This window comes from Corylus avellana, chromosome ca2 (genome assembly GCF_901000735.1).
Source record: "Corylus avellana chromosome ca2, CavTom2PMs-1.0".
NCBI lineage: Eukaryota > Viridiplantae > Streptophyta > Magnoliopsida > Fagales > Betulaceae > Corylus > Corylus avellana.
In genome coordinates, this window is record NC_081542.1 from 23,680,703 (window position 1) to 23,693,322 (window position 12,620).

The 12,620-nt window shown below is 35.9% G+C and overlaps 2 protein-coding genes across 2 annotated transcripts; both read left to right on the plus strand.

The window, feature by feature from the left end:
• Positions 1 to 735: 735 nt before the first annotated feature.
• On the plus strand, positions 736 to 4,408 carry LOC132169377 (protein SRG1-like). Its single transcript, XM_059580416.1, has 4 exons — positions 736 to 981; positions 1,072 to 1,316; positions 2,038 to 2,362; positions 4,145 to 4,408. Exons 1-4 carry the CDS (start codon positions 736 to 738, stop codon positions 4,406 to 4,408), a joined length of 1,080 nt encoding a protein of 359 aa, XP_059436399.1.
• Positions 4,409 to 5,525: 1,117 nt separating this feature from the next.
• On the plus strand, positions 5,526 to 9,475 carry LOC132170361 (eukaryotic translation initiation factor 4E-1-like). The gene is made up of 5 exons (XM_059581314.1): positions 5,526 to 5,924; positions 8,077 to 8,245; positions 8,329 to 8,454; positions 9,092 to 9,157; positions 9,269 to 9,475. The coding sequence occupies exons 1-5, from the start codon at positions 5,614 to 5,616 to the stop codon at positions 9,317 to 9,319; spliced, it is 723 nt and encodes a 240-aa protein (XP_059437297.1). The 5' UTR covers positions 5,526 to 5,613; the 3' UTR covers positions 9,320 to 9,475.
• The last annotated feature ends 3,145 nt before the right edge of the window (positions 9,476 to 12,620 follow it).

A 12,620-nucleotide genomic window follows, 5' to 3' on the forward strand; every position in this document is an offset into this window, starting at 1 on the left:
GGTATTTTTGTCTTATTGAGAAATCTATAGGGGCATTTTTGTCTTATTGCTAGTCTTGGGGGGGACATTGACAATGTTTTGGTAGTTTGGAAGGGACATTGTCACAATTGAAAGTTTGGAGGGGACATTGTCAATTTGGTGGTAGTTTGAGGGAGTATGTGTTTACCCTTACTTTTATTAACTACGGATTCTAAGAAAGAAAGAAAAAAATTAGTGCATCCCGACCCTCCCCAAATTAAACTTGAAGGACTTTACCCCCCAAAGTAAGACCACTTTTACATTTTAGCCTTCAAAGTTCAAAAAATAACATCTACCCTCTACAAATTAAGGCTAAAACACAAAAGTTGTCATATACTTTATGAGGTAAAATGTTTTTTTTTTAGAGTTTAGGTGGTTAAAAGTCGCATGCAACCCGTGTGACCGACATTCCATCCGAAAAGACGGAGAAACTTGTCACTGTTTAATAATTTGTGCGGAGTCGAATGTCACTTTTTGAACTTTAAATGCTAAAACGCAAAAATTGTCCTACTTGAATTTCTAGTTGGTTTAATTGACCCATCCAGGATATATTATATATATACTTCATTAATAACATTTAATAGTAATTAATTAAGAGCTATGTTTTTATTATTTGACAAAGAAACTTCTCCGGTAGTGATTCAATTGTCTGGCTATATAATTAAAAGCCATCATCACACCAATTGACGGTGTAGGGTGCAGCACTTTGGCAAATCAATGGCAGCCACGGGTTCCACTTCTTCTGATCATTTGGTCCTGACCATAGAGGAGGAGCTCGCCAAAGATCCCAAGATCAAACTCGTCCCAGAACGCTATGTCCGGGTTGATCAGGACCCTCCAGTTGTTGGAACCCTCTTCCCTGCAATCCCAACCGTTGACATGAAAAAACTGGCGTCTGTGGAAACCAAAGACTTTGAAGTTGAGAAGTTGCAGACAATTTGCATGGAATGGGGGCTCTTTCAGGTCTCCTTGCTTCTCATTTTTATATAAACATTTAACGTAGAAGTTGTTTTATTTATATATATATTTATGTAATATGTTGTTCTTGTATAGTTGGTGAACCATGGAGTCAGCTCTTCACTGTTGGAGAAGCTGAATCATGAGATTGAGGAATTCTTCAAGCTTCCATTGGAAGAAAAGATGAAGTTCAAGGTAAGACCAGGAGATGTTGAAGGCTATGGAACCATCGTCCGATCTGATGATCAAAGACTTGATTGGGGTGATAGAGTGTATATGATAATAAATCCTATTCATAGAAGAAAGCCATATCTCTTCCCAGAGCTCCCTTCATCTTTCAGGTTCTCTATCTCTCATTTTTCTTTTCTTTTTTCAAAAACCCGGGTTTGATATCCTGGACACCGTATAAATTAAGTGTCTATTCCGCACACAGGTCGAATAAAGCTCAAGTTTGCATTCCCTTCATAAAGCATAAGTGCTTACTACTCGAGCCAACTCCGTAGAGAGGATTTTTTTTTTTTTTTTTTTTTTTTAAGGGATCGAACACCTATATAATCTATTCATTTTGGGATTTTATCCCTAAAATTAGATTAAGGGCATGTTTGGGTATGCGTTTGAGGTACCTAAAAGTGCGTTTAACACTCAAAAAGTTCGTTTAAAAACAAAAGTACATGTTTGGTAAAAAAAAATTGAAAGCGCTTTTAAGGGTCCAAAAAGCCTAAAAATGGTCAAAACGCACTTTTGGCAACTTCTTAAAAATGAAGCTTTTGCCAAAAAAGCGTTTTTTGACTTAAAAACTCTATTTTTCAAACACAATTTCAAATAGGCTCTTAGACCAAAACCATCTATTTGGGGAACAACTAAATATCCGGAATACCATGCAAAGCGTCTCCTCTACACAAGTCGGGTACGTAAAGCTCGAGTTGGAGCTCGAGCAGAGTCAAACTTTAGATCCGATGCTTTACAAAGCACGAGAGCCGAGCAATTCACAGCTTGATCAACCCCCAACCTTTTGAATTTCTCTCATTTATTTATTTTCTTTTTGTTTTTGGGTTTCACTAGAGAAACGATGGAGTCTTACTTAAAGGAGTTGCAAAAGCTTGCAATGACACTACTGGAGCATCTGGGAAAAGCCCTAATGATAGAAATGAAAGAGATGAAGGAGTTGTTTGAAGATGGAATGCAATCAACAAGGATTACATATTATCCTCCATGCCCACAACCAGAGCAAGTTATTGGTATCACGCCTCACTCCGACGCCACCGGCATCACCATCCTCCACCAAGTTAATGGAGTCGAAGGTCTTCAAATAAAGAAAGATGGCGTCTGGATTCCCGTCAACTTCCTCCCGGATGCCTTTGTTGTCAACGCCGGAGACGTTCTCGAGGTTTGATAGTTCTTCATTCCTTTCCTAATCTTTCTCCTTTTCAAAAGTTAATAGAATTCTGATAATCAAATTCCGTTCACTAAGTTAACAATTCTGATAGCAAGAAACGCTAGAGATATTTAAGTCCGTGTCACATTAACGGAATCTGTTAAATTAGTAAACGTAATTTGACTATATGGACTAAATTGTTTTTTTAACATACCTCAGAGATCTATGAACTTTATAAAACATATAAACCATAAGAACTAATTTTGCATATTTCTTAAAAATTAAAAATAATAATAATAATAATAATAAATAAATAAATAAAAAAAAAAACATGTGCTAAATATAGAATCTGGTTAACTTTTTTGGAATCCCTAGTGCTATCATATTCAAACTTGTTTATCTTCATAAAATAATAAAATAAAAAATATGGTTGGTGACCAAGACCAACACATTATATGATAGAGCAGTCAAATCTTTGTCACATGGAGATGCTCCCTCGTTTGTGCACTAAGAGCGAGTCAAGGGCAACTGAGATCTTCCTGTGACATGATTGGAGTTCTGCTGATATTACTATTATTTTAACCTAATAATATACTAAAAGAAAGAGTCATGTTCTCTTTGTATTCTTCTAAAATTGATGTAGTTTTTCAAATTATTATTGGATCAAATTAAATTCTATCACAAATATAATTGTAATTTTAAAATTTATATCAATTTTGAAATGATACAAAAAAGACGTGAGAATGTCATTTAGCATTACTCTTTCAACCCAACTTTGTGTTATTTGGGAGCCTACTGATCATGTGAAGCGATGCCCAAAAACAATTAAAGATACACAAATAGAATTTGTCCAATGAAAGGTGATCGATTGGAGCTTTAAACCCGTATACAAACACGGAGGGGTGTAAACCGCTTTATATGAGTAGATAATATCCGAATTTTACATTTACATTCGCACTTTGTGGCCGGAGAGTGAATTATAGTAACGAGTATATGTCACCCAAGTATCTACCTTAATTCATTAAATTTGATGTGACGAGATCCCTAACCAAAAAATTCTTCCACCAAATATTATGGGAAGACCACACCACATCGAATTTGGTGGATAAAACATGAAAACTTAGGTAGTATATAGCTTTAATATTTAGTAACTGTCTGCCCATCCAAGGCAAACAGAATCCACCCATAACTACACATGTACTGATAATTTTTGTAGTAACCGCCTATGACATCTGCTTTGCATTTTTTGCTCTTTTTTATACTTTTTTGGTTTTTTTTTTTTTTTTTCCTTAAACTATGGACTTCGACATATTTTTTATAGGTATGTTGTTTTTCAAAAGTTTTTTTGTGAGCTTTCTTAGATGGTCTTTTAGGGATTAAATCCCAAAATGGTGTTTTTTATAAGACAAAAGTATTATTATTATTATTATTATTATTAGGCGGAGGTGGATATTAGCTAGCTATATTCCGCTATCTCCCAACATTTTTGCAAATGACAGATATGGTATCCACCCGCCTGGGGTTAAGGGCTGAAAATCCACTCGTAACCACTGTAGACAAGTAAATAGTAGATACAGGACAATTTTTAACTGTCCACCTGAACACCCCTACTCATACGACCTATCATGTCGTTAACACTAGAAATTAACGCTATCTAACAACAATTCCTTGTAGACAAAATTAGTGTTATATGACAACAATGTAATATATAAAAGCTTTTAAATTCACCAAAAAATGAACCAAGAAACAATAAACAAGAACTAGTATCTCTTTAACATGTGCATATTTTTGCAGATTCTGAGCAATGGGCTCTATAACAGCGTTGAGCACAGGGTAACTGTAAACACGAAGAAAGAGAGGATCTCTGTTGCTTTGTTCTTCAACCCAAAATTTGAGGCAGAGGTTGGGCCAGCAACTTCTTTGTTAAACCCAAACAACCCTCCATTATTTAGAAGGGTTGGAATGGAGAAGTATGTAAAGGATTTCTTCTCCAGGAGGCTCAATGGAAAGACATATTTAGAGCATTTGAGGATCAAAGCTGAAGGCAACAGTGCTTAGTTGATGGCAATTAGATTGTGCAGTACTGTGCTTCCCCAATACTGTATATCATAGGTGAAATAATTGAAAGATTTAACACAAATCAAGTCAGTTTTGTAGCTTGACTTTACTGTATATTCAAATGTCTTTATAAACTAAGTTCAAAAACTCTCAATTTCACCCTCTCGAACTTCTGTTTTGATGTAATTTACTTCCTCCATTAGAATTGAGTGTTAAATCCTAACAGGAACTATGAAACATACCAAAATACCCTCATTAGGTCATAAGGGAATAATTGGCATTAAATCAAGCTCCACGTGCTTAGTCCTAGCATGAAAAGTAAGACAATGACATTCTTCAACCCCTCTTGAGGGTCAATATGGAAAGCACCCCAAAACCAAGAAAGAAAAGAAAGGGAGAAAGAGGGTTACCTTGCCTCGACACTTACTACAGGACCATCTAAAAGAAAAGACAAAAATAAAAAATAAAAAAGTGAAGGATCGCTCTATTTGGTCGAAAGCTTTACCCATATTAGGCTTGACGGCCATCAATATTGTTATAATTTTAAAAGCTACATTTGTAACATCCCTACTCCAAATAATATGATATTGTTTGCTTTGGGTCAAGCTCACACAGTTTTATTATTGGGTTTACTTTCAAAAGGCCTCATAGCATTTAGAGAAAACATATTACATATAAACAAGAGAAAACATATTACATATAAACACATCATCTTTTCTACCCGTAAGTAATGTGGAATGTCACAATCACTCCATATTGGGACCCAGCGTCCTCGCTGGCGATCTTCATGGGCTTGTGCACGCTCCCCTCATCTCAGGTTGGATTACACCCCGCTTTAAATGGTATGAGGCGTTTTGGGTAAACCCAATAATAAAATCGTTCAGACTTAGCCCAAAGTGAATAATATCATATCATTTAGAGCAGGGTGTCGCAACATTAGTTTCAAGAGACACAACGAGGACACAAAGAAAACTTTTAGAACTAATCTAGGCATAGGACTCTCGAACATATTTGCAAACATCATATGGGCCCTTGACTGAACCCAAAAACTAAGAGAAGCCCAGCCCAACCCATTTGCCACTTGCTTATGCATGCATACATATCTCTCTGTATCTCCAAGACTGAGAAAATAGGAAAAGAAACGCCGAGAAAGAACGAGAAAGCGAAGGAAAATCCCCGAGGAACGAGAAGAAAGGAAGAGGAAAATGGTGGTGGAGGAGGCGCTAAAGTCAGCGACTACCGAGGAAGAGATCAACACCAACACGAACGCAAACCCTAACCCGAACCCTAGGGCTGGCGGAGCTGGAGAGGAGGACGAGGAGCCCGAGGAGGGAGAGATCGTAGGGGTAGACGAGGACTCGAAGCAAACGGCAACGGCTTTGGTGGACCAGCTCCACCCGCTCGAGCACTCGTGGACCTTCTGGTTCGACAACCCCTCTGCCAAGTCCAAGCAGGCCGCTTGGGGTAGCTCTCTGAGGCCGATCTACACCTTTGCTACGGTCGAAGAGTTCTGGAGGTTAAATCTTTTCTGTTTTTGGCTATACTATACAATATGTGTGTGTATTGAGTTTTTGTTTCTGGTTGGTCTTTGTTTGGGTGCTGAGGAAGTGAAAGATTTGGATTTTGGAGGGGAAATGGAAAATTTGAGGGAAAATGGAAAGAGAAGTTGGCAAATTGTTGTTAAGAGAAATGAGGAAAAGAGAGTGTTGTCTGTTTAGAGTTAGGTTGATTTATCACTGTTTCTGTGCCAATGGGAATGAATTAGCTGAACATTTATGGATCTTGAATTCAAACTATGATCTGTTTGTGGTTGCTGAGAATCAGGAGGAATTGGAAAAGGGGGGGGGGGGGGGAGGTTGTTGAATTTTGTGTTTTTTATGTTTGTTTTAGTTTAAAGTTCTTGGGTGTGTCAAGTGGTAGAGACATTGTGCTTCGGTTTAAAAGAACTTTGTTTAAGTGAATTTGGTAGGTTTTTTGCAAATAGTTGAATATTGCATTCAAAACCCTAATTTAACAAAATTTCTGGTTTCATATGAATCATGTAGTTGAATTTTCTTTTTTTTCCTTTTTTTTTTTTCTTTTTTTTATGGAGTATTACATGAATCTGTAGAGTATTCTGTATATTTGTGCAGATACTGGTTTTTTATTCAGTTAAATGTTGGTTTCATACTTTTTTGTTGAGATTGATCACCGTATGGTATCATATTCATGTCTATATGTGGTTCTTGTTATTTATGTGCCATACTTTATAGTTGACTGAATACACTTTTGGTCCCTGAAATTCAGAAATTTTAATTTCTCCCCCTCTAACCCCTTTCTCCCAACTATATGTACATCCATCTACTTGCACGTCATGTGATTTTAAGAGAAGCAAAACTTTGTGAACTGCACCTACCTCTATTATTTTTGAGTCAGTAGACTTTCTTCATTTGTTTGCTAGGGCTGAAATCCATAATTATACTCTTAACCGTGGGATTTTTTTCCTTAATCCTTGCGGTGCAGGGTGGAACTCTTTCAAGTTTATAGATACATCAATTGTCATGGACCACTAAAACATCAACTATATAGACTTATTTTAAAAAATTATCAAATATTGAGACAACGCCTTTTTGCTTTTTTAATTTTGGGGATCCCGGTGGGAGGGGGGTTTGAATCAAGTATTCTTTCTTTTTCTTTTTTTTGATGAATATTTAGTAACCTTTCTTTTTTTTGATGGATGATTTATATAAATCATCCATCTTATAAGGTTTTTATAAGTAATAACCTTATTAAGTGTAAACACAGTCAAATTTAACAAATTTTAAGTGCATGTGTGTGAAACTCCTTTTTCTTTAATAATTGCCCTGTAATTGTTCATTTAGGTGAGGAGGGACTTTGCTTCTGACTCCTTGAAGAAACCAAATTTGCATTACATAGATGAGAACCAGCCTATTCAAATGTTTGTTTGTTGGAATCTTCCTATTGCCAGAATCTCTTGGGAGCTTGCTCTTACTGCTGCTTCTTCTAGCCTCACCTTCACCATCACTGCCTTCTCGCATCATAACCTATTTTCCTTATCTCATGCAATAGAGGGAACAAGACTGAAAAGCCCAAACTGAGCTCAACAATTTAATACTTACCGATACAGAGGCTGTCCTGCCTGTACCTCTGTGAGACAGAGAGGGGATGTTAGTGTTTCTTTCCCTTGAAATTTGACAGTATTTTATGTACTTCGTTGTGGGAGTAGTTGGCTTCATTTCTATACCTCTCTGCTAAACATTAGCTATTTGTCTTAACCTGTTTGATCTAGTACTTTTTCTTTCCCTAAAATAAATTCTCTTCTATCTAGTACTTAAAATTCGTTAACAATTCCCATACTCTCTGTCGAAACAAATATAGGTACCAATTGAATGATGGGAACCCCCTTCCCCCTTTTCTCTTTGGTTTTGGCCAGAGAACCCTATTTCTCTGCACATGTATAAAATGAAAATGGGGCCTGAAGACATGGGAGAATATCATAGCATCTCATTGCATTTAAATTTTTTGGCATAGTTTGTATGATTATGATCTCGAATCTCTGCTTCCGTAACTGCTGATTTGCCTTCTTGAACTATCAATGCCTCTGGTCTCTCTATCAATCTCCTCAAAATAACTGACAAATTTGCCTGGGCAATTTATTCCTTGCACAGTGTTTACAATAATATTCATCATCCAAGCAAGTTGGGTCACGGAGCAGACATCTATTGTTTTAAACATAAAATAGAGCCAAAATGGGAGGACCCTGTTTGTGCCAATGGAGGGAAGTGGACTATAACCTTTTTTAATAGAGGGAAATCTGACACTTTTTGGTTGTATACGGTATGTTTCAGACAATCTTTGTAAGTTAACACTGAATCAAAAATTCTTTGTGGCATCTAATTTTCTGAGTGTGCTGATACTAGTTGCTGGCAATGATTGGAGAGCAATTTGATCATGGGGATGAAATTTGTGGAGCAGTTGTCAATGTCAGAGCTAGGCAGGAAAAAATAAGCGTGTGGACCAAGAATGCTACAAATGAAGCTGCACAGGTAACTTTTTTTGAAGCAGATAAACCCACCAGCCTTCATCATACTGCCTTTATTATTTGTCCCCATTTTTATTTTATTTTTTTGACCCACAAGAAAACTTTTCATACTTTGTCTCCCACGTATGGATACTATATCACTGAAGCACATTAATTTTTGCTTTTGTTTATATGAGCACAACATGGATCCTTGGTTTGTATTTTACTGTGGCTATTCCTTTATTGCTCCCCTTTAATGCCCCACTTAGATTGCAAGAAGGTAGAGGAAAAGAAGGGAAATTTTATATGTGCACGTTGGAATGGTTATCGTATGACTCAAAATACTTGATACTAAGTGGAGCAATTGGGTGAGCCCATATGATCACTTGGATTAATCTATTGGACACATTTTATCTTTTCCCATTGTTCACTTTTTTATTCATGGGTTCTATATGAAATAATCCTTTGATTCTCGAAGATTCAAGTGAGAGGAATAAGAATTGATTTAGCTTCCTTAGATCAATTTAAGAAATTTTCATGGATTTCACCTGTAAACAAGGCCTGGTTGAATTGCTGTTATTGGTCATTTTTAGCGACTGTTTTTATTCTGATTGTAAAAAGGCCTGCATAGCATCTCATGCCAATTTTTTTTTTGGCTGCAGATGAGCATTGGGAAACAGTGGAAGGAGTTTCTCGACTACAATGAGACGATAGGATTTATATTCCATGTAAGGATACTTTTTGGAGAATGTACTTAATTTGTTTTCCTTTATTGGCTCTCACCTCATTTATCATAGGTTATGGGTTTTGTAAGTAATTTTCTGGTCTTCCTCCTTCAGGATGATGCAAAGAAACTTGACAAAGCTGCCAAGAATCGGTACACAGTATGATTGATGTGTATGCCAAGAGGATGCAAGATGTTTTCTGGTTGCTGCCTCATCCTAGATACCATTCTAGGGCTTGGTCTGATGAGTTGTCCCTGCTTTGGACTATTTTCCATTTTGTGAAAGAAATTTACAATGATAAGCTGAATTAGACTTCCTTAATTTTGGTCTTGGATATGCATTTTTCGTTCCTTATCTCAAAAATCCAAATGGTAAAGGGTTGCATATAAATACAAATAATGGTACTCACCATACTCTTACAAGTTCCTCACAATTAAGTTGAGCATTACTTTAGGATCATGTTTTATGCTCACATTTTTGTTTAACAAAGGTTGATCTAAAGGCTGATTAGCAGGGTCATAGCAGCAAAGTGTGTTGATGTGGGATAGAAATGTAATTTCCAGTTTTTTTTTTTTTTTTTTTTTTTCTTCGTGCGGTCATTAATCGTTTTAGATTAATGTGCTACACATTTTTACTTCTCCACATCCAATTTCTCACACTCATATGTAACTTTTAAAACTACCATTGAATTAAAATCCAATAAATATTTATCACAAATCTAATAAATTTTTGCTCTCGAATAGATATGGAGCTCATTTCGTGGTTTTTCAAAACTATATGTCCTCCATATGTCATGGCCACCAACGAGCCTCCCCAGCGTCTCCTATGGCTACTCTATATGACGTCAATTTCCTCCGCCCCCTCCATCCAACCATCACGGGCTGGGATGTGGCCTTCACACGCTGGCACATGGTTTTTACACACCACCCAATAGTCGTGCTCTACTTGTGCCTCGTCATCCCCACGAAGATATTTTAATTGTATGTTGGAGAGTCAATTACCAATATCTATTAGGTTGATGCAAGCCACTTTGGTGATGCAATAACATTTGTCACAATCATTAGTGGAGCTAGGATTTTGGTTGATAATATGGAAGATTAAAAAATAAAGCTGAAAATTTTACCATAAATATTAAAAAAACATAACAAATGAAATAAATAAACAACTCAAAAGAATTTAATTATCTTTTAAAACATAAAAATGCAACTTGCAATTTACATTTTCACACTTGATATTAATTTATTTAGTTGTTCTCAATGAGTTTTCGTATACTAATGACACCATAACTTCAAAATATGGTCTAAATCGCATTAATTTAAAATTCATAAAAATAAGTGACAACGACTAACAGTTTATAGGAGAAAGTATCAATTTTTTTTTTTTTTTTTTTATTTGAGTGGGCATCATTTACGCATTGGTTATTGGATGAATTAGTTTCTTAGATATTTATGTGGGGTATTCTTATTTCAAACTTATTATATAGAAGAAATTGATTGATTTTGTTGGTAGGATTTTCTCTTTACTGAAATATCGAGATTGTGGTCCATGTGAAAGGTCACCTTATCTAGTTAGCTCCTAAATGGATGACAAACACACAACATAGCACATACTTTATTTATATTCCTTTCCTTCAATTTAAATGCTTATAAATGTTATTGACCATTTTTTTTCCAAAAAAATGTGAAAATACAATTTTGCCCTTATGAATAATTCAAATGAATTAGAAAAGATTCTTGTCCCTTCCTATTGAATTTGAATCATCTCCAGTTTATTTGTTTTATTTGAAGAGCAAAATTGTCCAAAAAAAAATGTAAAAATGACAATTTTGCCCTTATGAATAAAACCAATTGGATTCTATCCTGTTCAAATAAATTAGAGAATATCCTTGTCCCTTGGTATTGGGATGGAAGGAAACAAAGACCAAAGAAGACTATGGAGTTTGGAACTTAAAAGACCATCATAAACCATTCCTAATTAATCAATCAAATCCTCATAGCATAATAAATTGTTAGTTATTTCAAGGATTAGAAAATGACAAAGGTGATATGCCTCCACCACTTGCTTGCTTGGAAACTTTTGAGAAACAAATTGGTCACCACGAATTGAGATCCTTAAAATTAGACTGTCTGAATTTTACAGACATTCAAACAGTTTAAGAGAAAAAGATTGTAAGGCCCATTTGTTCCTGACAAGTAAGCTCGCCACCTTAAACTATCCAAAATAAGTAAACTATACAACCTGCTCTCTTAAACTATCCAAATTCTAGTTTTACCATGCAAGAAACTGCATTGTCTTGGTCCTTTCAAAATCAATTAGGTCCACAAACCTTTTTAAGGTATGGATATAGGGGTTGTTTGCCAATGGGCCAAAAAAAAAAGCCCCATACTATTCGTCTTAAATTCAACTCTTACTATTCTTACTTTTTACTTCATGTTAATCATCTTTTACTACTATTTAAATAAAAAAATCACTACAATACAAAAAAAAATTCACTTTTTCATACAAAACATTCTTATTTTTTTCTCACATCAATCAAAGCTTGATACAGTTCTAAGTCAGTCTCTTTTTCCAAGCCAATGGCAAACAGACCCTTCCATACAAAACATAATGTTTGACTGACATGACCAATCCTAGAGTCCAAATTCTCTCCCCAAATATCAATCAACCTCTCATTTTCAATTCTCAGTAAACTTCAATTTTCATTAAGTCTCTACTTCAGAAAAGGTTTGGACATATGGCTTCCACCACAAGCGAGCTTTCCTGAAAGTAGACTTCAAAAGTACTTGCTTTTTGTCCTCCATTGACAACACAAGAGCCCTAAAAATTTCACATGATTTCTTATTTTTCTAATTTTTTTTTTTAAAAAAAAGGGAAAACACAAATACATTGGATTTGGATATGTGGCCGACCAGGCGACCACCTACAAAAAAATCTGGAGTGATCTTAGCCAGCCCTGATGGCACTGGTGGTGGCCAGCCACCCACCTATTTTAAGGACTTATTCCACAAACCAAATGAACCCATTATACGTATCATACTTTCATTTATTTTTAAGGGTTAAGTACCTTATTCTCCTTGTGGTTTAACTTCTTTATTTTTTGTCCCATAAGGTTTATTTTTTATCATAAGAGGTACCTCTGGTTTACCTAAAGACGGAGATGGCACATCCATCTAAATTTCGTTCAAAATTTCACGTAATGCCACGTCAGCACAAATAACGAATTGACATGTGTCCCTATAATTAATTAAAAAAAATAAAAACATTAAAAAATTATATTTAATTAAATTTTTTAATATTCAAAAAAAATTAAAAAAAAAATTGGGGTTGGCCGTAGCCACCCCCCTTGGCCATTTGCGGGGTGGTTGGCCACCCACTTTGGCCATGGGGGTGGCCTAGCCACCCTCATCTGGCCAATTTGGAGTGGCACGATCTATGGGGGTGGCCAAACCACCCCCAAGTGGCCAAA

What these genes read in the sequence shown, in the direction of transcription:
- LOC132169377 (XM_059580416.1), top strand. Translation starts at nt 736, where the DNA reads ATGGCAGCCACGGGTTCCACTTCTTCTGATCATTTGGTCCTGACCATA. An exon ending in TGGAATGGGGGCTCTTTCAG is followed by an intron (nt 982 to 1,071) that starts GTCTCCTTGCTT and finishes GTTCTTGTATAG; the next exon opens with TTGGTGAACCATGGAGTCAG. An exon ending in ACGCCGGAGACGTTCTCGAG is followed by an intron (nt 2,363 to 4,144) that starts GTTTGATAGTTC and finishes ATATTTTTGCAG; the next exon opens with ATTCTGAGCAATGGGCTCTA.
- LOC132170361 (XM_059581314.1), top strand. Translation starts at nt 5,614, where the DNA reads ATGGTGGTGGAGGAGGCGCTAAAGTCAGCGACTACCGAGGAAGAGATC. An exon ending in ACGGTCGAAGAGTTCTGGAG is followed by an intron (nt 5,925 to 8,076) that starts GTTAAATCTTTT and finishes TTCCTTGCACAG; the next exon opens with TGTTTACAATAATATTCATC. An exon ending in CGATAGGATTTATATTCCAT is followed by an intron (nt 9,158 to 9,268) that starts GTAAGGATACTT and finishes TTCCTCCTTCAG; the next exon opens with GATGATGCAAAGAAACTTGA.